This window comes from Oryctolagus cuniculus, chromosome 6, assembly GCF_964237555.1.
Source record: "Oryctolagus cuniculus chromosome 6, mOryCun1.1, whole genome shotgun sequence".
Taxonomy (NCBI): Eukaryota; Metazoa; Chordata; class Mammalia; order Lagomorpha; family Leporidae; genus Oryctolagus; species Oryctolagus cuniculus.
Window position 1 is genome coordinate 166,195,505 of NC_091437.1, and position 22,214 is coordinate 166,217,718.

The following is a 22,214-nucleotide window of genomic DNA, read 5'->3' on the forward strand; positions in this document are numbered from 1 at the left end:
CCCGGCCTCTGCTTCCCAAGGGAAAAAGATGACCCGGACAAACACCGCGCGGGCGCGGGAGGGAGGCGGGGCGTCTGCTGCTCTCCCGCCCACGGCGGCTGCACACTCTGATTCTGCCCTGCCACAGCTGAGACGCGGCCCGAGTCCACACTCGCACTCCGTCCTCTGTGGCACGGCCGTGGGCCCTGAAAGGAGGACCCCTTGCCCCCACCGGCGGCCAAACCCAACCCAAGCCAGGACCGCAGGGGCTGCGCTCCCTCCCTCCCTCCCTCCGACTTTTATCTTATTCACTCAGAAGGGAGACAGGTCTCCCACCCGCTGGTTCACTCCTCAAACGCCCACGGCAGCCAGGGGCCGGGCCGGGCCGAAGCCAGGAGCCCAGAACGCAGTTAGGGCTGGCAGAGGCCACCATCACTCTCCCCAGGGCACGCTGGCGGGCAGCCGGGCGGAGGGCAGAGGCGGCATCCAGCCCAGGCACTCCCTCTCGGGTGCAGGGTCCAACGCCCGTCCCTGGAGCCCCACATCGTTGGAACAGTTCAGGGAAGCCGTGGACACATGGGTGTGAGGGAGGCGGCCCCTGGGGCGGGCAGGTGGGAGGGGGTGGGGCAGGCAGCCCACAGCGGTCCCTGTGGCCATCTAGAGACTGGCCCCTTGCTGCCTCTGCGGACAGGAACTGGGTGGCTGGGCACAGGAGTGGGACAGAACCCGTCTATCCCAGCATGACTTCTGAACTAGAACTTGACGAAAGTGCTATCAGCGTAAGTGGCATTTGTATTTTTACACCAGCCTCCCCTACAAGCAGGGCCGGGGACTGCTCCTGTGGTGGGTGATGGTCCCTCCTCCAGGGACAGGCCCTGGGCCCCTCTACAGCCAGCCAGGGGCCACGGGCGGAAGAGCAGGGAGGAGGGCACGCCCCACAGATGCCCGCCACGGGTCTCAGTGGCACCTGCCCCCCACCCTGTCACTTCTAGCTCCTTCCAAGGGGCGGTCACCGGACCAGGAGACCTGCCCGCTGCCCGGACAGCAGCTGCCGAGGCCCAGGGCACGCGTGGATGCTGGGCAGGCACGGGAATGGCCAGAATCTGCTCTGGGTCAGAGATGGCAGAGGCGAGCGCACCAGGACGCGGGAGGACACCAGGGCCGAAGCCCCCGGCACGGGACGGCCACAGCCCCCCAGTTTCCACCACAGGAGCGTTCCGTGGCGTCCAGGCACCGCCTGCCCCCAAGACAAAACCCAGGAACTGCAACTCCACGGAGAAAAGACACGAGCCGCAGCCCGCACAGCTCAGACAACCGGGGCACCTCCGGGAGGCCCGGACCCGTGCAGACGACCCTGCTCCCCTGGCAAATGGCCCCACCGGGAGCCAGGCGCGGCTACTGGCGACGGCGGCCTGCGTTATCCTCCTACAACGGGGGGAGTTGGGGGGGGTCGGGGGTGGGGGTGGGGGATAAAACGTGCAGCCCAACTTCTAGAACAGGGATGCGGCACCCTCCTCCACGGGGCGCTGGGAGCACACGCCGGCTGCAGAACTTGGGGTTCCCCGGTGTGTGGCTTCCTCGAGCCCCGTGGGGGCAGTGGCCAGGCCGTCCCTAGGCCAGTGCCTCGGCCAAGCGTGGCTTGCTTGCCTGTTCGGCGGTCCCTGCCCCGGCTTCCAGGCCGCCGGGGGAGAGCCTCCAGGCACACGGCTGTGACTGGCAGCCGGGTGTCAGGTGTCGCTTGCCCTGCCCTGAGTGGACACAAACGCAGCAGGACATGGGACGCGGCCAGAACACGAACCCCAGGGTCACCCCTGTAACGGCAGGCTGCCTGGTCCCAGGCGGGTGGGGTGGTGCACAGATCAGAATCCTCCGTGTGCATCCAGCTTCCATGATGGGGGGGTCAGGACAGGGTGGGGACGGGGCGAGAGCGAGGTGAGCGGAGTCTGAGGCCGGGCCCGCCCCGACAGGGTGCACAGAGGCCCAGAGCACCGGCCAGGGTGCAGGTGCAGGGGAGAACAGCTCCCGAGGCTGCTGGCTGCTCCCTGAGGGGGAAGGGGACACCCGTGGCCAACAGGTGCGGGGGCTCGCCCTGCGCCAGGCCTCGCGGCTACGACCCCCGAGACGAGCAGGGCAGATCCGAGGCTGTCTGGGGGTCGGCGTGCTGACGGGAAGCTGCCCTGCCTCCTGTCACCACACACGAGGGACAGGAAATCCGCATCAAATGACAGAAATGAAAGAGAAACCAGAAACAGCTCGAGTGACTGTCACGGGGGAAAGGTGGCAGTCCATCCTCAGCCGTGGCCCAGCAGCAGAGCGGCTCAGCGTCGGGAGTGCACTGACGTCACGGGCCCCCACCCCTGGGATGCACCAGCGCCTCCGTGGGCGCCGTGGCACTGCCCATCCTGGACTCTGGGGAGCCGGCGCCTGTCTCTGGAGCACCAAGCCCAGGAAACATGGGATCACCGCAGGGCGTGGGGTCGGGGGGAGGCGCAGGAGCGCTGTCCAGAGCCACCACTGCGCCCGCTGGGCCCCACCCAGGGACACACTCGGCTGTCGAAGGGGACGAGGACACGCGTGACGGGACAGCTCGCGTCCAGTGCCTCGGCCAGGAACCCTGCCGCTCAGAGTCCCTCGTGTACCAACAGCCACCTCCGGGGGCAGACACGTGTCCATCCCGGGAGCCTGCGGCAGAGCCCGGCCAGTTCTCACTCCAGCTTCCTGCTCACGTGAGCCCTGGGTCTCCGCCGCCATCACGGAGGGACCTGGAGGGCGTTCTCAGCTCCCAGTTCCCGCCTGGCCCAGACGTGGCCATGGTAGGCATCCGGGAAGTCAACCAGCAGATGGCTGTGCATGCGTCCCTCCCTCCCTCCCCACCTCCCTCCCTCTCTCTCTTCCCCTCCCTCTCTCCATCTCTCTTTCCCTCCCTCCCTCCCTCTCTTCCCCTCCCTCTCTCCATCTCTCCTTCCCTCCCTCCCTCTCTCCCTTTCTCCCTCCCTCCCTCTCTCCCCCCATCTCCCCTTCCCTCCCTCCCTCCCTCTCCCCCTCCCTCTCTTTCTTCTTTCCCTCTCTCTCCCTCCCTTTCTCTCTCCCTCCTCCCTCTCTCCATCTCTCCTTCCCTCCCTCCCTCTCTCTCCCTCCCCCTCCCTCTCTCCCTCCCCTGCTTTTCAAACAAATCCCGGAGCCTCTTGCCGCCTGTCCAAGCTGGATCCCGGCACTCTCACCGTGAAGGCGGCCTGGAGGAGGGGAGCTCTGCTGTGCTCCGTGTTTCCATCACACCCCCCTGCAGCAGGACGAGCCTCGGGCCGCCTGCCCGCGGTTAGGGACGGGAGGCGGTGCGGCCGCCCAGGCTGGGGGCACCATCGTGCACACGGAGCAGGGGCTCGGAGTCTGGGGTCGGGAACCAGGCACGGCTCTCACACCAGCTGTGCGGTCACCTCGCGGCTCACTCACCCGAGTGCTGGCAGCTGCGGTCTGGCTGCCCGGGGCTCCCCACAGCAAGCAGGCCAGGGAGGCAGACCGTGCGTCTCCCGCCAGGTGGAAGCCACAGGGGCTCGCTGGCCGGCCCTGCCGCACCCTCCTGAGCAGGGTGCTCAGAGCAAGGGGCTGCCCACGGCACTGTCCCGGGGCCCCTGGAGCCTGTGCGTCCCCCTCCCCGGCCCCTCCCCAGCCCCTCTGTACCCCAGAAATGTTATTTCGTTAAATGACTTCATTAGGAAAGAGAAGCCTCCCAAACAGTGTTCTAAGCCTGACCAAGAAAGCAGCTGGAACACAAAGTGGAACTGGGATGCCGCACGTGACAACCGGGCCCGGGCAGGTCAGCTACAAACGTGAGGCCCGCGCTCTGCACGCCACCAGCACCGCGGTCAGACAGGGCTCGCCCCCACCGCACGCCGGCCGGGCCAGTGTCTGCGGCGGGGCCTCTGGGGCGCGATCCGGCTGGTGCCCAGGGTCCAGTCGTGGGCTGTGGACGGAGAGGCAGGGGACGGCCTGCTGGCTCTCTCGCTCCAGCTTCCTCAGAGCCAGGCCTTGCGTATCTGGCACAGACACAGAGACCCCTGGAACGGGACGGAAGCTGTGGAGGGAGGGGAAGGCACTGTGGTGCAGTGGGCTGAGCAGCCTCCTGCAGTGCCAGCCTCCCATATGGGCGCCGGTTCAAGTCCCGGCTGTTCCACTTCTGATCCAGCTCTCTGCTGTGGCCTGGGAAGGCAGTAGAAGATGGTCCAAGTCCTTGGGCCCCTGCACCCGCGTGGGAGACCCGGAAGAAGCTCCTGCTCCTGGCTGCGGGTCAGCTCAGCTCCGGCCGTTGTGGCCATCCGGGGAGTGAACCAGCGGATGGAAGATCTCTCCCTCTCTGCTTCTGACACTGTCTGTAAGTCTACCTCTCAAATAAGTAAATAAAACGTTTAAAAATGAAAAAGCAAAAAAAAGTCCAGAGGGAACTCACTCGTACGTGGTCAGTAGTGTGTGGACAAAGCTGGCAGGGACCCCAGGGGGATGGCAGCCTGGGGCAGCTGGTGCTGGCGGGGAGGGTACCCCCCACCCTGCTGCACACAAAAACCCGCTCAGAGGGGACCGCTGACCCCAAAGGGAGCTGGAACCTCGCGCCACATGGAAGGCAGCTGCGAGAGCCGGCCCCTGCGCCGGGCAGGGACTTCGGCTAGGGAGGAGCGACAGGCGCCAGCACCGTGGACAGTGGGCCAGGGCCCCGCCTGGCAGAGCCAGCATCCCATGGGAGGGCTGGTTCGAGTCCCGGCTGCTCCACTTCCGGCCCAGCTCCCGCTGATGCTCCCGGGAAAGCAGCAGAGGGTGGCCCAAGTGCCTGAGCCCCTGCATCCATGGGAGACCAGACAGTTCCAGGCTCCTGGCTTCTGGGTGGCCCAGCCTGGGCTACTGCGGCCACTGGGGAGTGAACTAGCAGGTGGACGAGTCTCTGTTTCTTACTCACTCTAACTCTGTTTTTCAAATAATTAAATAAATTAAAAAAAATCCACAGAAGGGAGCAGACACGCACGTTTTCACCACAGTCACTTCTGCTCTTCCAGAGATACCGGCTGGCAGACGCGGAGCCGCAAACCACGGCGCAGGGTCAGGTGCGTGCGAAGTCACCCCAGGGCTCCCAGAGCAGACCAGGCACTCTCGCAACTCAGGAACAAGGCCACAGCCACAAACCAGATCAGCAGTCCTGTCGCCCAGAAGCCCGGGGCGGGGACGACCCACGTGGCTGTCACCAGACAAGGCTGCGGGACCCCACGGCACACGGCGGTCGGCGCGCGGTCGCTGCTGTAAAGGCACACTCAGCGTCACGCCTGGGGCACGGGGCACCAGGGGCCATGCCCACAGCCCACAGCCGGGGGAGGGGAGGGCAAGCAGCCCCCCGGGCTGCCCCGAGCAAGCCCAGGAGGCCATGCCCCAGGAAACCTCGCACAAACTGTCTCCAGGTCCGCTGGGAGCCACCGCACCTCTGGGCACCGCCCCAACTTCTTAAAGAAACCCTGACTCAACTCTGAGAACGCCGGGACCCCGGCCGCCCCGGGAAGCAAGGTCAGAGCTGAGATCAGCTGGGTCTCTTGTGGCCGGGCCCAGCGTAGGTGCACTCGAGACCAGAGTCCTGGCAAGCACCACTCCTTCCGCCCTATGCACCCCGCTGCCTCCTGTCGGCAGCGGTCGGCGTGCCGCGGCCCACCCGCTCCCATCTCCCGCGTGCGCACCGCCTGGACACTCATGTTTGTCACTGCTGGTTCCCTCACTGCTACACGTCGCATGGGGTCAACACAGTGCAAACCCCAGGAAGCCTTCTCGGCGTGAGGGCTGAGAACCCCGAAGGAACCCTGCCCCGGCCGCCCCCCGCTCCGCGGCCTCCGCCATCCTAACCACAGGGCGCGGCCCCCAACAGCCCGGGCCCACGTCTGACCCTCCGAGCCCTGCCGCCACTGGGCTGCCAAGTCCTTGCTAGGAGGGGACAGGACAGACGAAGGCTGACCGCTGGGCAGTCTCCCCCCTGGGCCAGTCCCGGGGACAGCAAGGCCTCTCCCCACCAGCCCCGGCAGACGCCTCACCCCGACCTCCTCACGGCCCTGTGAAGGTGGAGCTGGCGGGCCGGGTGACGGGCCCCTGTGTCCCCCACATGGGGACAGAGGTGGCATCCTGCCCACCCCAGCACCCCAGCACATGTGAGCAGGAACACTGAGTGACAGAGAGATGCCGTGCCACACCCACCCCGCCCTGCAGAGGCACCAACCGACCTCCGCGATGCCTTCCCGGCCAACATCTGCGGGAACAAGAAACCAAACACACAGAGACCGGGCAGGGTGCAGGCTGAGTCTACACAGAGACTGGGCAGGGTGCAGGCTGCGTCTACACAGAGACTGGGCAGGGTGCAGGCTGAGTCTACACAGAGACCAGGCAGGGTGCAGGCTCAGTCTACACAGAGACCGGGCAGGGTGCAGGCTGCGTCTACACTGAGACTGGGCAGGGTGCAGGCTGAGTCTACACAGAGACCAGGCAGGGTGCAGAGGGTGCAGGCTGCGTCTACACAGAGACTGGGCAGGGTGCAGGCTGAGTCTACACAGAGACCAGGCAGGGTGCAGAGGGTGCAGGCTGCGTCTACACAGAGACCGGGCAGGGTGCAGGCTGCGTCTACACAGAGACCAGGCAGGGTGCAGAGGGTGCAGGCTGCGTCTACACAGAGACCGGGCAGGGTGCAGGCTGAGTCTACACAGAGACCAGGCAGGGTGCAGGCTGAGTCTACACAGAGACCAGGCAGGGTGCAGAGGGTGCAGGCTGCGTCTACACAGAGACCAGGCAGGGTGCAGAGGGTGCAGGCTGTGTCTACACTGAGACCGGGCAGGGTGCAGGCTGCGTCTACACAGAGACCGGGCAGGGTGCAGGCTGCGTCTACACAGAGACCAGGCAGGGTGCAGAGGGTGCAGGCTGCGTCTACACAGAGACCAGGCAGGGTGCAGAGGGTGCAGGCTGCGTCTACACAGAGACCGGGCAGGGTGCAGGCTGAGTCTACACAGAGACTGGGCAGGGTGCAGGCTGAGTCTACACAGAGACCAGGCAGGGTGCAGAGGGTGCAGGCTGCGTCTACACAGAGACCGGGCAGGGTGCAGGCTGTGTCTACACAGAGACTGGGCAGGGTGCAGGCTGAGTCTACACAGAGACCAGGCAGGGTGCAGAGGGTGCAGGCTGCGTCTACACAGAGACCGGGCAGGGTGCAGGCTGAGTATACACAGAGACCAGGCAGGGTGCAGAGGGTGCAGGCTGCGTCTACACAGAGACAGGGCAGGGTGCAGGCTGCGTCTACACAGAGACCGGGCAGGGTGCAGGGGTGACGGCCACACTTCTGCTGTGACGAGGTGCGAGTCTGCCTGACGCTGGTGACTCCCGGGCACCGGCTTCAGCTGAGGGTGGAGCGCACACCACGCGTGTAACTGGCCCCCGGGCACCGGGAGGAACAGAAGCCTATGATGCCGCAGCAAGACACGGCCCTGAGCCCGGCCCCACGTGGAGCACGTGCAGACAACCCTGCCCGGCACGCTCAGGACCCCAGAGCACTGGCCCCTCTGTCACACGAGCTTACAAAATCTGAGCCCACATGGCAGAGGACACATGCTGACAAAGCTCCGGGGGCCTGAGCGCGCCCCAGCGCCTGGACACGCCACCGTGGCCTCAGCTCTGCGGCCTCCACCGGCCACGCAGGCCCGCCAGAAGCCGCCTTCGCCCACAACCTCGCAGGGGTGAGGCTGCAGGGGGGGGGGCACAGCACCCTCCGTCGCCTGCGACCTTGCTGGCGAGGAATCGATTGCCATTCACAGACGCTCCCGGGCGCACCCAGGAGCACGTGGTAGGGACCAGGCCGCCGTCCCCACGCCAAGAGTCCCAAAGTGGCCACCACTTTGCCGAAACCCGCACCGCAGCGCCAGCACCCGAGGAACGCTTCCCCAGCCCTGGGGAAACCGGGGCCAGCGCTGTGGGGCCGTGGGTGAGGCCCCCACTCGTGACACCCTCATCCCCCACGGGTGCCGGCCTTCCAGTGCAGCTCCCTGCGGAGGTGCCTGGGAAGGCAGCGGAAGGTGGCCCCTGTGCCTGGGTCCGGCCCGCCCGCCCGCCCGCCCGCCGCGCGGGAGACACGTGGCGCTCCTGCCTCCCGGCTTCAGCCCGGCCCAGCCCCAGCTCTGCAGGCATTCGGGGAGTGAGGCAGCCAATGGAAGAGCTCCTCCCCCTCCCCCGTCACTCTGCCTTTCAAATGCATAAAATATTAAACAAGGTGCCGGAGGCAGCTGCGGGGAGGAGAGGGCAGGGGTGGGGGCGGTGTCCGGGCCGGCACGCGGCACTCACCGATCTGCAGCAGGATGGGCGTGACCAGCGCCGTCTCCATGGCGTAGCAGAACTCCCTGCCGAACATCACGGCGCCGTGCATCACCCAGAGGCGCGTGGGGATGCGGTCGATGGAGCCCTCGCTGACCGTCTCGTCGCGCGGCTCGGCCTCGGGGCCCCCGGGCTTGTGGAACTCTGGGGGCGACACCGGCAGCTCCTGGACTTGCATAGACTCTGGGTCGGCATTCTGCGGAGCCATTCTCATCACCACCAAAAATATAACTTGTATATATATATCTATATATATAGACTCTACCTATATAAATAACGCTATCATCTATCTGTCACGATAAGTTAGGCCGTCTTCTCTCCGCCCCGGGCCGCTCCTCAGGCAGCTGTGACACTCGGATTCCTCTCGGCGCGACCGGCGGGCTTGCAGCTTCTCACAATCGCCGGGGACGTGCAGCAGAACGCGAGGATTTTTGGTTGGATTTTAAACATATGGCTTTGCTGGTTTACTGTGAATTAGAGTTAAAAATCCATAATTGCCATTCAGTTAATACCAGTTTCATCATCATTACGGAGCAGGTGCTACAGGCGCGCTTCTTGCTGTGGAGAGGCGGGACGGTGACAGACACAGCAGGTGCACGGCTGATCCCCATGGAGTGGACGGTCTGCAAGAGAGGGGGCCCCGCCCCAGTCAGAGGCGGTGCCTGCAGCCCAGGCCCCGCCAGCACCTGTGTGCCCACAGGGACCGGCCTGGCCACTCAGAGCTCAGAGCTGCGTGCGTCTGGGAGAGCAACAAACCCTCGTTTCCCCCACCCTGGGCTGCAGAACGCGCTGACGGGGGAAAGCGGGGTGAGAGGAGCCGAGTAGGCACAGGGACGGGGCTCAGCAAACTTCCGCTCCTTGGCCAGGGGCAGGGCCACCTCTGCCTGGTTCCTGCACAGCCAGGGCGGTGGGCAACGCCTTGCGGCCGGCGAGTATGGCAGGGAGGTGGAGGGGTGGGGGGAGGCCGGTGAAGAGGCTGGAGTGGCACAGGGCCCTGGCCGCCGGGGACGCTCAGAGCCCGCCCACGTGGCACTCCTGGGGTCTGTGGAACCCTAAAGTCCTCCCATGCTGGCGGGAGACACCACAGCAGAGCACTAATGAGAAACAAACCAGCCGGGGAGAGGGCCCCGCGGCGCCGTGGGTGAAGCTGCCCATGTCCCACACCAGGAGCGCGGGTTCCAGTCCCGGCCGCTCCATTTCCGATCCAATGCGCCTGGGAAAGCAGAGGGGGATGGTGCAAGTACTTGGGCCCCTGCACCCGCGTGGGAGACCCAGATGGAGCTCCAGGCTCCTGGCTCTGGCCTGGCCCAGCGCTGGCTGGGGCTGCCACTTGGGGAGTGAACCAGTAGATGGAAGATCTGTGTCTCTCTCTTGCTCTGCCTTTTACATAAAATAAATCTTCAAGAAGTTAATTAACTGGAAACAGCCCCTTGGAAATGCTCTAAGGAACAAGCCCTCCTCCCTGCCCCGCTGGTGCCCACCCTTGGTCACGGAGGCCTGACGGCTGACTGTGCACCTGCCAACAGCCGGCTCCCCGGAGCAGTCCTGGTGAATGCCCGCTTAACCAAAGATGATCTCCAGGAGCTCCCCACCCGGGGGACCGGAACCTCGAGGTGTCGTCTTCCGAGGGCCCCTTGGGCAGGGCACGCAGGAGACAGCCTGCACCTCGTGCCTGCAGAGGGAGGTGAACCCCCTAGCTCCTGCAGGGCAGAGGCTCGGGGTGTCTAGCCGCGTGTCTGTGACCCCACACCACAGCCCGGCCTGAAGAAGTCTTCCAGCGGCACACCAGCGCGGGGCAGGCGCGTGCCACAGCAGCCGGGACACCCGGCTTTGCAGCCAGCTCCAGCCGCTGACCCTAGCCTCCTGCTAATGGCACCCCGGGAAGCAGCAGGGAGCTCAAGGGATCGGGTTCCCGCCTCCAACACGGGACATGCGTGGGAGACCACGAGTGACCTCCCACCTCCCGCCATCAGCCTGGTTCAGCCCCAGCTGCTGCGGGCATCTGGAGACTGAACCAGTGAACGGGAGCTTTCTCCGTCCCGCAGTCCGTCACCCTCCCCCCGTCTCCCCCCGTCTCCGGAGGCTTTTCCGGCACGGGAAGCACACGGAGAATGCCGCGACCAGTCCCCAGCCGGGACAACACAGGCGTGGGCGAGGCTCTAGGCGCCTCTGCAGGACGGGGCAGGTGTGGGACATCACCGTGTGCACAGACACATCTGCGAGGCCTAAGGAGGCCACTTGGGCCCGGCAGGGACATGGCCACCAGTTCCCAGGAGACCCCAGTGGCTCGAGTGTCGACACCAAACCCCTCGGTTCTGTTCACGGCCCGGGTCCACTGCTGTCCACTTTGGGGCCTGGCCCCTAGACTGAAGCAGGTGCTACACCTGCGGCCCCAGCGGGGGGAGGGTACACTGCTGGCCCCTCGGCGGGGCAGGGGCCGGGGGCCAGGGGCTGGGGTCGAGGGTCGGGGTCGGGGGCCAGCGGCCGCCGTCCACACGTCCGCAGCCCTCCAGTTGGGAAGTGGCTCTATGGCTCCCATTACACGGGGGAAGGCTCTCTTTACACACGCTGGAACGCCTCCTTACTACACTGGAACCAATCAGCTGGACCCCGTGTGGCGAGGCTTCTCCAGACGGCCAGAAACAGACTCTACAGGGCCGAGGGCTGCCCGGACAGCTGCACCCCCTGTCCGAGGGCCTGCACCGATCTCCCGGCTGCTCTTTTAATCCAGCTCCCAGCTAACGGGGACGGCCCAAGTGCTTGGGCCCGTCACCCACATGGGAGACCCGGATGGCGTCCCAGGCTCCTCGATTTGGCCTGGCCCAGGTCTGGCCACTGTGGCCATTTGGGGAGTGAGCCAGCGGATGGAAGATCTCTCTCCGCCGCTCTGTCTTCCAGATCAATACCTGAACCTCTAAATAACCATCTCCCACTCCGTGGGCCCCTCGGGTCTGCTGCATACACCCCCTTTTAGAAACGGAGAACCATTCTCTCTCTGGTCAGTCCACCAAACGCAGGCGCAAAAGTGGAGCCGGCCCACTGGTCACAGCCTGGCGACCTCTGGCCTGGGCAGCGCCAGTGGGGTCTCTGGAGAATGGCCACTCTTCTTGGTGGTGGTGACCAAGAGGGTGGGGCGTGGGCTGCCAGCACCCGCCTGCCCTGACAGCCACACGGCTCCGTGTCCACTCTGCCTGGCCACCCCCTGGGAAGGGGACCACGAAGGGCACAGGCTATCCTCCAGCCCACCCAGGACGCCCAAGTAAGATCACTGAGTGGCCAGGCCTCCCGCACGGTGAGGACACAGGTGCACGGTGTCCTCCTTCCACGGGGAGAGACCACGAGTCCACAAACCTCAGCGCCGAGGGCATGCAGGGCTGCGTCCCCCATGGGCGCACGGTGCTGCCAGACGCATGCATGAAGCCCCCCAAGGACACGCGGCCCAGACGTCTGAAGCTGGCCCCAGAGAACCCCGGGCCCGGCCATCCCCAGACCACGGTCAGGGCGAACAACTCGTGGTGACCGAGCTGAGAGAGTGGGCGTTCACGGGGCACCTGCGAGGTCCACCAGTGTGGTCTCGCGGGGAGGGAGGCCTGGCAGGGGCTCGGTGCGTCTGGTTTCCGTGCAGGGGGGCGGGGAGGGAAGGATCCTTTGCAGCTGGGCACTTGGCCCTGGTTTCTGGCGTCCACGGCCTCTCCCCAGAGCTCCTGGGGAAAGCCCCACCTGCCCCGGCCCTCGCCGCTCCCTCCCCTCTCCCACCTGGCCCCTCCCCCTGCCCTGCAGGCCCAGTCGCAGGGCCTCACCCGGGTTCACCTGCTCTTTGCTCCCGGTGCTGGCCCATGAAGGGACCGCGGCCTCCACACTCGCCTAGCCTGGGTCCCCTCTTGCCCTGTGGCTGGCCACCCAGGGGGACGGGAATGACAGACGGACGGATGGACGGATGGATGGACAGACGGACAGGTGGGCGGCACCCGGCCCATGCTGTGGGGCTGCGTGCCCTGCGAAGCCTCCCCACCCTGCCCTCGGCCCTGCAGTCCTGTGCAGGTGGGCGTGGCAAGCTGGGGGGGGGGCACGCGATGGCAGGCGGTGGCGTGAGTTTACCTGTTACTCAGGCAGCCTGTGCATGAACACAGCGGGCTCCCCTCCTCAAGCTGGGCCAACGCCGCGGACGGGTCCTACACGGGGGACGGCACTGTCATCTACATTGACGAGAAGGACAGAGCGTTAGCACCTCCCCGTGCCGACGGGGCCGACACGGGGGACGGCACTGTCATCTACATTGACGAGAAGGACAGAGCGTTAGCACCTCCCCGTGCCGACGGGGCCGACACGAGCCGCCCGGGCCTCAGGAGCTCACGTGGGCCGACTGGAACCCTCTCGTGAGGCGCGGCCCTGGGAAGACCCCGCCCGCCGGCCGTCCCCTGCCGCAGCCGCTGCTGCCGTGCAGGCCCCCGGGGTTTCCCATTCAGGGTGCCGCAGAACAGGGCACCCAGCAGGCGCCCAGCACCCTGTCACCCGGAGACCTAACAGGTGCAGCTGTGGGCGGGGATGGCGCAGGACCCGCCTGCCTTCCTCCTCATAGAGCCAGGGTGGGGTCACGGGCAGCGCCAGCACCTCCGGGGCTTCCACAGGCGGCCCCCCGAGCTGCAGGGCAGGCTCCAGAATGGCCAGTGCAGGCCGGCCGTCGGTTCCCACGCTCACACACAGCGGGCCCAAGGGTCCACTGCCCCTTCTCCCCGTGGCCACGCGGGGTCTAGAGCTCCCCCGCCCTGCGCTCCCCTCCTTCCCGCCTCGCAGAGCGGCCGTCAGCACACTGGGCTCTGCTCACTGCTCCCGTCCCCAGGTCCCCTCATCGCCCTGGGAGTTTGTCCCCAAGGCCAGCCCGACCTGCTCTCCGTGGTCGTTTTTAGGAGGATTCCAGCGATGTGTAAGCTTCCCGCTGAGGACGGACGCCCCAGGCTGCCGTGTCAGCCTGTCCTGCCTGGGAGCGAGGGGCCGGCCAAGCCCTCCCGATGCCCTCGGGGGGAGCTGAGAGCACCCCGAAGCCCTGCCTGCCTCTAGCCTGCTCCTGGCTACACCGCCCTTTGTCACGGTCACTGCTCAGTGGAAGTCTCTCCCCACAGGCGAGTGTAGACACAGGAGAGTGGGTTATTCTACCTAGGCGGGCAGGATCCACCGACAGCCCCTCCTGGGGCCTCCCATCTCGTTACGGCTACCGAGTCTCACGTCTCAATTTTATTCCCCACTCATTCCGTCGTCCGAGAACAGACAGGCAGCATGCGGTGACCAGTCTCAGCAAAGCCGCCAGTCCCATGTTACCCGCCGGCGCCGCCCCCCCCCCCCCCCGCCGGCCCCTTCCTCAGAGAAGCCCCAGGGCACCGGCGAGGCCCTCGTCCTCGGCCTGAATCCAACTCAGCGGTGGCCCCTGTCCAGGACCTGGCCGAGCAGCGCTGCCCCACGCTGCCTGCACCTGCCCCCTCCTCCGCGGAGCCCCCCACACTGCCTCCACCTCGGAGGCCCCTCCTAGAGCCCTTAAGAAAAGGAAGCAGTGTGCCGGGGGCGGGCCGGCAGGGGCCGCAGGGGCCGCAGGGGCCGGCGTGTCCGCACGTTCAGGAAGGCGCCCTCAGCCTCCACGGCCCCTAAAACGGAACCTCTGACGCCAAAGACGCTCTGCCTGCCGAAGCGGCCAAAGCAGGTGCGCACGCGGGGCAGGAGAGGCTCCTCCCCCAGCCCCGGGAGTCGCCCCCCCCCCCCCCCCCCGAGCTGGCCTGAAGGCAGAGGAGCCCTAGAGTAAGCTGTGAGCTCTCTGGAATCTTGTCTGCCCCGAGGACCAGGCACAGAAGCAGGCTGCCCGGGGCGGGCACGGGGACAACCAGGCTGCGACTGTCCCCATAGCAAGTTCCTCTGTTGTCCTGTTTCTCACTGAGGGGCGGGCGACGCCCAACACGGGCTGTGCGGGAAAGCTGCCTGGAGACCGAACCTCACCCAGCCCCCTGCAGCCACGTCCGACCGGCACCCGGCTTGGGGTGACGTTTCAGATCACCAACTGTCACCATACGCGACAGGGACAGGAGCATTCCGGAGCGCACACCCCCTGCCCCGACAACACGCGTTCACCCCCACCCCCGCACAGCACACGCGTGTACGGCGCACGTGCCCTGGGTCTCCCTCGAAGCTGCCCAGTGCAGACGACACGCCGCCACTCCCGACAGGACCCAGCAAAGCTCGCCGGCACCCTGGCCGTGTGCACTGCTGTGTGATCTGTCTGCTGGGTCTGCGGTCAGCCTGGGGCCGTGCGGGGTGGAGGGCAGGTGTGTGTGCGCACATCTGTGTGTGTGTGTGTGTACACGTCTGTGCAGCTGTGGGTGTCTGCGTGTCCCTGCTAAACACCCCAAGTGTTAAGGAACTCACAGCTGCAGGCCGCCAGCACCCTCTCCCGGACTTCGCCCTCCTCACTGCCGGCCTGGCCCGGCCCCTCCCTTGCCGTGCAAGTCCCGGGGTCTCTAGCAGGCCCCCTCCCCTGCCAAGGTGCCAACACACGGCCGCACGCTGCAACACAGGTCCCTGTGGGACCAGCCACCACACCACCACGTGTGCGGGCAGCCCATGGGGCTCTGCCGTCCCTCAGTGAACGGCACCTGCCACCCGTCACCTGCCCGCCCAGCTAACACCCTCGCCAAGCCGTGTCGGAGGCAACCGAGACCAGCGGGGGACCCAGGAGCTCATCCACTTCTGCCGGCCTTGCTTTCTCGGGTAAACCTCAGCCACAAAGGGCCCTTCCCCCAGCCCAGGGGCTCCCGGGTCCCCGCGACCGCAGTGGCTTGCAGGCAGCCCGACTGTCACCCTCCCCTCCCCGGATCACCGTTCTCTGTCTGCATCCCTTCAGCCCGCTGGGAGATCCGTGACCCCAGGGATGGCCTGGAACGAGCACGCGGGGGTCATCGTGGTGCCAAGGCCAAAGCAGAGAGCACCACTGCCGCCCGTCCCAGCGGAGCCCAGCGGAGCCCAGCGCGGGGCCGGCCCCGAGGACACGCGCGGGAACGGAGCCCAGCGCGGGGCCGGCCCCAAGGACATGCGCGGGAACGGAGCCCAGCGGGAAGGCCCAGGAGCTTCCTGCAGCCACTGAGGTGAGCGGCCAGCCGCAGCGGCAGGAAGCCCGCCTGGCGGCAGACCCCAGCCATGGGCTCGCTGGGCCGGCCGGCTTTGCTGCCACACCCACCTCTGGGGGCCCCGGAGGCTACCAGGATTCCGGGCTGGCGGGGTAGGGCGCTCAGCCACAGACTGGCCCAGAACCGCATCACTCAGAAAGGTGACCTGCCGCTGGCCCGTGGGGCGCCAGCCTCGCCCGGAGAGACGCTGGGGCACATCCAGCGGGAGCCTGGCTCCTCCCCACAGACAGCGCTGTCTCCCCGCCTCCGCCCCAGAGCTGCAGCTAGGTCAGCCCTGCACACGTGCACGTGCGTGCAGGAGTCCCCCACGCCAGCTGAGTGCACAGCACACGCTCACTCGCAGGCCCGTGTGCACATGCACACCTGAGCTCACACACACGCTCACATCAGGCCCGTGTGCACACGCCAGCTGTGGGTGCCCCGCACACGCTCACTCGCAGGCCCGTGTGCACACGCCAGCTGTGAGTGCACCGCACACGCTCACATGCAGGCCCATGTGCACACGCACACCTGAGCTCACACACACGCTCACTCGCAGGCCCACGTGCACATGCATACCTGAGCTCACACGCAGGCCCATGTGCACACGCACACACACCTGCACTCACACACACGCTCACATCAGGCCCGTGTGCACACGCCAGCTGTGAGTGCACCACACACGCTCACATGCAGGCCCATGTGCACACGCACACCTGAGCTCACACACACGCTTACATCAGGCCCGTGTGCACACGCCAGCTGTGAGTGCACCACACACGCTCACATGCAGGCCCATGTGCACACGCACACCTGAGCTCACACACACGCTCACTCGCAGGCCCGTGTGCACATGCCAGCTGTGGGTGCCCCGCACACGCTCACTCGCAGGCCCGTGTGCACATGCATACCTGAGCTCACACGCAAGCTCACATGCAGGACCATGTGCACACGCACACACACCTGCACTCACACACACGCTCACTTGCAGTCCCATGTGCACACACACCTGCACTCACACACACGCTCACTTGCAGTCCCATGTGCACATGCACATACCTGTGCTCATGAACATGCACACACACACACCTGAGCTCACACACACGCTCCATGTGTCCACGCACACACGTACCTGCACTCACACACGCTCCATGTGCCCGTGTGCAGATACCTGAGCTCACACACACGCTCCATGTGCCCATGCACACACATGTACCTGCACTCACACATGCTCAAATGTGCCCGTGTGCACACAGATACCTGAGCTCACACACACACTCACATGTGCCCACGCACACACACGTACCTGCACTCACACACACATGTGCCCGTGTGCAGATACCTGAGCTCCCACACACATTCACATGTGCCCATGCACACACATGTACCTGCACTCACACATGCTCACAGGTGCCCGTGTGCACACAGATACCTGAGCTCACACACATGCTCACATGTGCCCGTGTGCAGATACCTGTGCTCACACACATGCTCACATGTGCCCGTGTGCAGATACCTGAGCTCACACACTCACATGTGCCCATGCACACACACGTACCTGAACTCACACACACTCACATGTGCCCGTGTGCAGATACCTGTGCTCACACACACTCACATGTGCCCGTGTGCAGATACCTGTGCTCACACACATGCTCACATGTGCCCGTGCACACACGCGTACCTGCACTCACACACGCTCACATGTGCCCGTGTGCAGATACCTGAGCTCCCACACACTCACATGTGCCCATGCACACACATGTACCTGCACTCACACACGCTCACATGTGCCCGTGTGCACACATGCATATTGTGCTCGTGAACATGCTAACACACACACATGTGCTCACACGCATGCACCTGTGTTCACACGCTCACACATGCCCATGTGCACACATGCGTACCTGTGCTCACGCACGCACGCCTGCCTGCCGCCTGCCTACCCCTGCTCACGATGCTCAGGGACACTGGGCCTCCAGGGCCTCCAGGGCCTCCAGGGCCTCCGTATCTTCGCTGCTCCTCCTCTGCCTGACCCGGAAACACTGCGTGAGGACAGGAAGATGCCGTCTCCCCTGCTGTCCCCGGGGTCAGGGGCACGAAGGCTGCACCGTGGTGGGGCCAGTGCCCAAGACACACGCAAGCCACAGCCTCAGATGGAGTGGGCTGCAGCCCACTGGTCACCTTGCAGCCCAGGGGTAACCGCTGGCAGCCGCCCCCCACTCCAGCCTGTCCAGGACCCCACAGTTCCTCCAACCCTGGGGCCACAGAAGCCCCCTCAGATGTCCAGGTCACACCATGGCTGGCCCCACGGGGCACAGGCACCCACCCCAGGGGGACAGGACACGGCGCCCCCACGGGGCACAGGCACCCACCCCAGGGGACAGGACACGCGCCCCCCACAGGGCACAGGCACCCACCCCAGGGGGACAGGACACGGCGCCCCCACGGGGCACAGGCACCCACCCCAGGGGACAGGACACGGCGCCCCCACGGGGCACAGGCACCCACCCCAGGGGACAGGACACGCGCCCCCCACAGGGCACAGGCACCCACCCCAGGGGGACAGGACACGGTGTCCCCCACGGGACACAGGCACCCAAACCCGGGGGACAGAATATGGGGCCCCCCACGGGGCACAGGCACCCACCCCAGGGGGACAGGACATGGCGCCCCCCACGGGACACAGGAACCCAAACCCGGGGGGACAGGACGTGGCGCCCCCACGGGGCACAGGCACCCGGGAGGGACTACACCGAGCCAGGCACAGCTCAGCTCCCTCCCCTTGGGTCCCCGGGGCGCCCCCCCCACCTGCAGTTGGCTGAGCGGCGGGCTCCTCCGTGTTTAATAAGGCAGCCTTGCGGTTCCCTCCCCTGGCTCTAAGCGCTCACACTGCCCGGAGCGCAGTCCGAAGGCGGGGTCGGAGGAAGCGTCAGCTGCCATGGAAACAGCAGCAGGCCTGGGACCGCGGCGCTGGCCTCCCCGCCCACCAAGCGCGGCCGGGAGTTCTAGAATTCGCAGTCCTCCGGATGTAAACGCTTGCCTACCAGCTCAGCCCGTGTCCCCACGACGTGCCTGACACCACATCTGACAGTGGGGTGCCAACACACCCCGGAGACAAACACTCCTCCCGGCGCGCCCGCAGAAGCCAGGGCTGGCCTCGGGGCTGGGGCACAACCAGGGAAGCCAGGCGGACGGCCAGGGAGTGACCGCCCCTTCCTGCCGGGGCCTGCCGGGGACACCGGAGCAGCCCAGCCCCTCACCCACGCTCAGGCTCCAGCAAAGCTGGCGTGACCACACGTGCGGGCGGACGGCCATGGCTGCGGCCAGGATCCTGGGGTGGCCTGGAAGCCCAGCGACACCGGCTTGTCCACACACACGCGGGCACCCACGGGGCTCCTTGCCTCTGCCCCGTGTCAGAGGTACAGCAAAACGAGAACTTCTTTTTCTTTTTCCGTCGCACCAGGCCCTCGGCCGCCCCTTCCCCCTTCTGCCTACAGGAAGCGTGGGGTGGCTTCTGCCGGCCCACGTGAGCCGCCGGCATCAGCACTCGCGCACGTGAGGTCTTTGCTGGGGAAGCGAGGGCCCCGGAACACAGGCATGGCGGCACCGGGCCGAGATGGCCACGGCGGGGGCGGCGTGGATGCCCCGGGCAGCGGGCACCTCACTGCTCAGTCCACGGCCAGCAGACCTAGAGGAAAGCCACACGCCAACCGGGGGCGCGGGGAGCGGGAACGGCTGTGTTTGAGAAGCGTTCACATTAAACTTTTTTTTTTTTTTTTTTTGAATGCAAAATTTCACGAAGCCCATGGCCGGGTTTACTCTTACTCAAGCACACCATCAGCATTCTCCTATTCTCTCTCCTTCACCGAGACGCTGGTCAGGGTGAATCCCCGGCACCCTTCAGCCACGGCACGGGGTGTCCTAACAGGCTGCCCTAACCCCCAGGGGGCTTCACGGCCAGGCCCCCCAGGCCCCCAGGCCCCCCAGGCCCCCCAGGCCCAGGACAGCCACTTCCTCCTCCCCCTGCCCGGCCATCTCCAGGCCAGGCCCACACTGAAGGCGCAGGCAGACGCTCCGAGTCTTCGTCCCCCGCAGCCGGCAGACTGAGACCCGCAAGTACCCCTCTGTGGGGAGCAGCAGCCCCTAAACCTGGCAGCCCCCCGTCTTCCACGAGGACACTCGCTGGGGTGACGGGCAGGGGTCATGTTCACCGTGCAGCACTGTCAGTGGTGGAGTGAGCTGGGACAGTCCTGGAGCCACTGGGAACTGGAGCCCAGGGCGTGGGGCGACCTCAGACGCCACGACCTCTGACCTCCGACCTCTCCTCGACCTCCGCCTGACCCGCGACCTCCCCCCATGACCGAGCCTCAGGGGTGTCCAACATGAGCCCAACACCCCGGCAGGTCCATCCAGCTGACGACCCAGAGACACCACGACACCAGCAAGCACCAGGGACAAACAGCCAAAAGGAAGCCGGGGAGAGCCAGGGGCGGGGGACAGAGGGACCTCCAGTGTGACCGGGACACGGCGCTGCATGGCGTGTCGCTCCGGGACTGCAAACCCACACGCCTCAGAGCACGCGTGGACAGAACCTCCCCTCTCGCCTTGCTGTGAGACCAGCAGCCGTCCGCAGAGGCCCCACCTGGGAGCTCCACGCTGAGCCAGACAAGGACTGGGCGTGGCCAGGACAGGATCGTGGGGCCAGACAGGCCACCTCCGGGATGGCAGCGCAGTCCACGGACGTCTGGCCCCGCGACACTGAACCCACCGAGCCCCTAAACCCCAAAACCCAGGCCGAGCTCGCTGAGTCCGGGAGGTACCCAGAAGTCTCTGCTCGGCCTCTGCGGCACAACACGCCACTTCCCACCCCTGCCGAGCCGCCCGCCACATCCGGGAGAAGGTGGTGGAGTCATATGAGCAGCCAGGGCCCCACCCCCACCCCCTCACCCAGGACCCCGGCGACCGACAGCCAGGATGGGCCCGCACACCTGGGAGGAGGGGCCGGGGCAGGAGGGTGACACTGGGGCCACAGAGCGCCCCTCCCCCAGCAGCTCCAGGCACTGACCACACCCACAGAGGCCGGGGAGGAACCGCAAGCTGAGCCACAGGAAGTCCCGGCCTCCTGCCAGGGTCTCCCGGGGCCCGCGACGGGGTGCTGGGCTGCTTGGCTGCGCCCTGGGCACACTTCACTGCCAGCCTTCAGGGAGCCACCTCGGCCCCCGTCTCACCCATCAGGCCAGAAGAGCCCGCCGTGGCACAGCCGAGGGCAGGGGCGAAGCACCGTGGGCACCCTGCGGGCACTGGCCTGCTCCGTCCTGGCTGCAGCGGGAGGCGTTTCCCTGCAAAGCCAAGAGCGGGCGCCGAGTCGGGGGAGGCCCTGGAGAGACCCAGGACCCCAGGTCACCTGCCCTTGACCTTCCTGGCAGGTCCTGGGCAGAGGGCTGGGTGTGCGCGGTGGCACCTCCTGTTTTCCAGTGACACTTGCTAAGAGGTCAGGGGCCCCCGTGCCCCCGAGACACCTGACGGTCACAGAACAAGGGCCACCACTCCTGGGGGTGGCACCCACGGCACCCACACCGAGTGGACCGAACAATTCCGCCCACAAGTTCAGACACGGCCCGGCCTCTGCGAGTGGCGCCTGTTCACCGGCCTCACAATGCCTCTCAGATTAATGAGGCACACGCACCCCAGCATTTTTAAGATACTTTGCAGGATAAATATTAGCTCAGGACTTGCCCCCGTGAGGAGGGAGAGCTACCAAAGAAGCCGTCTTAGAAAAGAGAAAAATATGAAGCAGCAACAGGGGCTGCAAGGCAGCGGGGCCCGGGCTCTGCTGCTGACCACACCAGGCCCACACAGGTCCCGGCCGGACACCCACCAGGGCAGGCCCGCACCAGGTCCCGGTCCTGGCCGGACGCCCACCACGCCAGGCCCGCACCAGGTCCCGGTCCCAGCCGGCCAGCCGCCCACCACGCCAGGCCTGCACCAGGTCCTGGTCTTGGCTGGATACCCACCATGCTGGGCCCACACTCAGTCCTGGTCCCTGCTGGACACCCACCATGCCAGGCCCACACCCAGTGCCGGTCAGCCGGATGCCTACCATGCCAGGCCCACACCTGGTCCCAGCCAGACGCCCACTACACTGGGCCCACACCTGGTCCCGGTCCTGGCCTGATGCCCACCATGCCAGGCCCACACCCAGTCCTGGTCCCAGTCCCGGCTGGACGCCCACCACGCCCGCACGGGTGCTGCCTCAGGGGTGGGTGTCTGCTGAAAGCCAGCTTGGCGGCCAACAGAATGGAGGGAATGGAGTTTATGGAAATAGACTTAGGACACCGGTCATGGGGTGGACGAGAGCGAAGCAGCGTCGAAGCGTCACCTCACCTGACCTGACCACGTCCACCAGAACACAGCCAGACCGCGGAGGCGGCACCAGCAGAGAGCAGCCCCTCCTGATCCTGGCCTCCATGAGGGACCACGCCAGGGAGTGGGCACTGGCTTCACGAGGTGTCGCCACAAGGAGACGCTTCCTGCTGGCCCAACGTCCAGCACACGCGTGTTTCTGCTCAGCTAGGAGGAACCCACGCAGGTGCAGGCAGGCAGGGACCTGCCCGGGCCTCCCAGCCCCTTCCTAACCGGTCAGGGAGCGGCCACCAGTCAGCTGGGAACAGCCCGGGCCGGGCACTTCCTCCCTCACCCCAGCGCTGGCCGGGAATG

General features: G+C 66.4%; 2 protein-coding genes across 3 annotated transcripts in view; both read right to left on the bottom strand.

Moving 5' to 3' along the window:
• Nucleotides 1-22,214, bottom strand: part of SLC45A4 (solute carrier family 45 member 4) — a 62,332-nt gene that overhangs the window by 22,835 nt on the left and 17,283 nt on the right. Inside the window, exons 2-3 of one of the 2 annotated variants that reach the window (XM_070075864.1) lie at nucleotides 12,448-12,545; nucleotides 8,320-8,972 (exon numbers count right to left, since the gene is read on the bottom strand). In XM_070075864.1, the coding sequence (XP_069931965.1) occupies nucleotides 8,320-8,563 (244 nt within the window). In that variant the 5' untranslated portion in view covers nucleotides 8,564-8,972; nucleotides 12,448-12,545. The remainder of the gene's footprint in view (nucleotides 1-8,319; nucleotides 8,973-12,447; nucleotides 12,546-22,214) is intronic. The other variant, XM_070075865.1, reaches the window with a different exon arrangement.
• On the bottom strand, nucleotides 14,115-19,096 carry LOC138850103 (uncharacterized). Its single transcript, XM_070075923.1, has 3 exons — nucleotides 19,053-19,096; nucleotides 17,011-18,315; nucleotides 14,115-16,968 (listed from the first exon to the last, which is right to left on the bottom strand). The coding sequence occupies exons 1-2, from the start codon at nucleotides 19,094-19,096 to the stop codon at nucleotides 17,364-17,366; spliced, it is 996 nt and encodes a 331-aa protein (XP_069932024.1). The 3' UTR covers nucleotides 14,115-16,968; nucleotides 17,011-17,363.

Coding starts and splice junctions, on each gene's coding strand:
- LOC138850103 (XM_070075923.1), bottom strand. CDS start 19,096: ATGCCTGTGTTCCGGGGCCCTCGCTTCCCCAGCAAAGACCTCAC. Junction 18,316..19,052: donor TTCCCCAGCAAAGACCTCAC/GTGCGCGAGTGC, acceptor CCCGCCGCTCAG/CCAACTGCAGGTGGGGGGGG.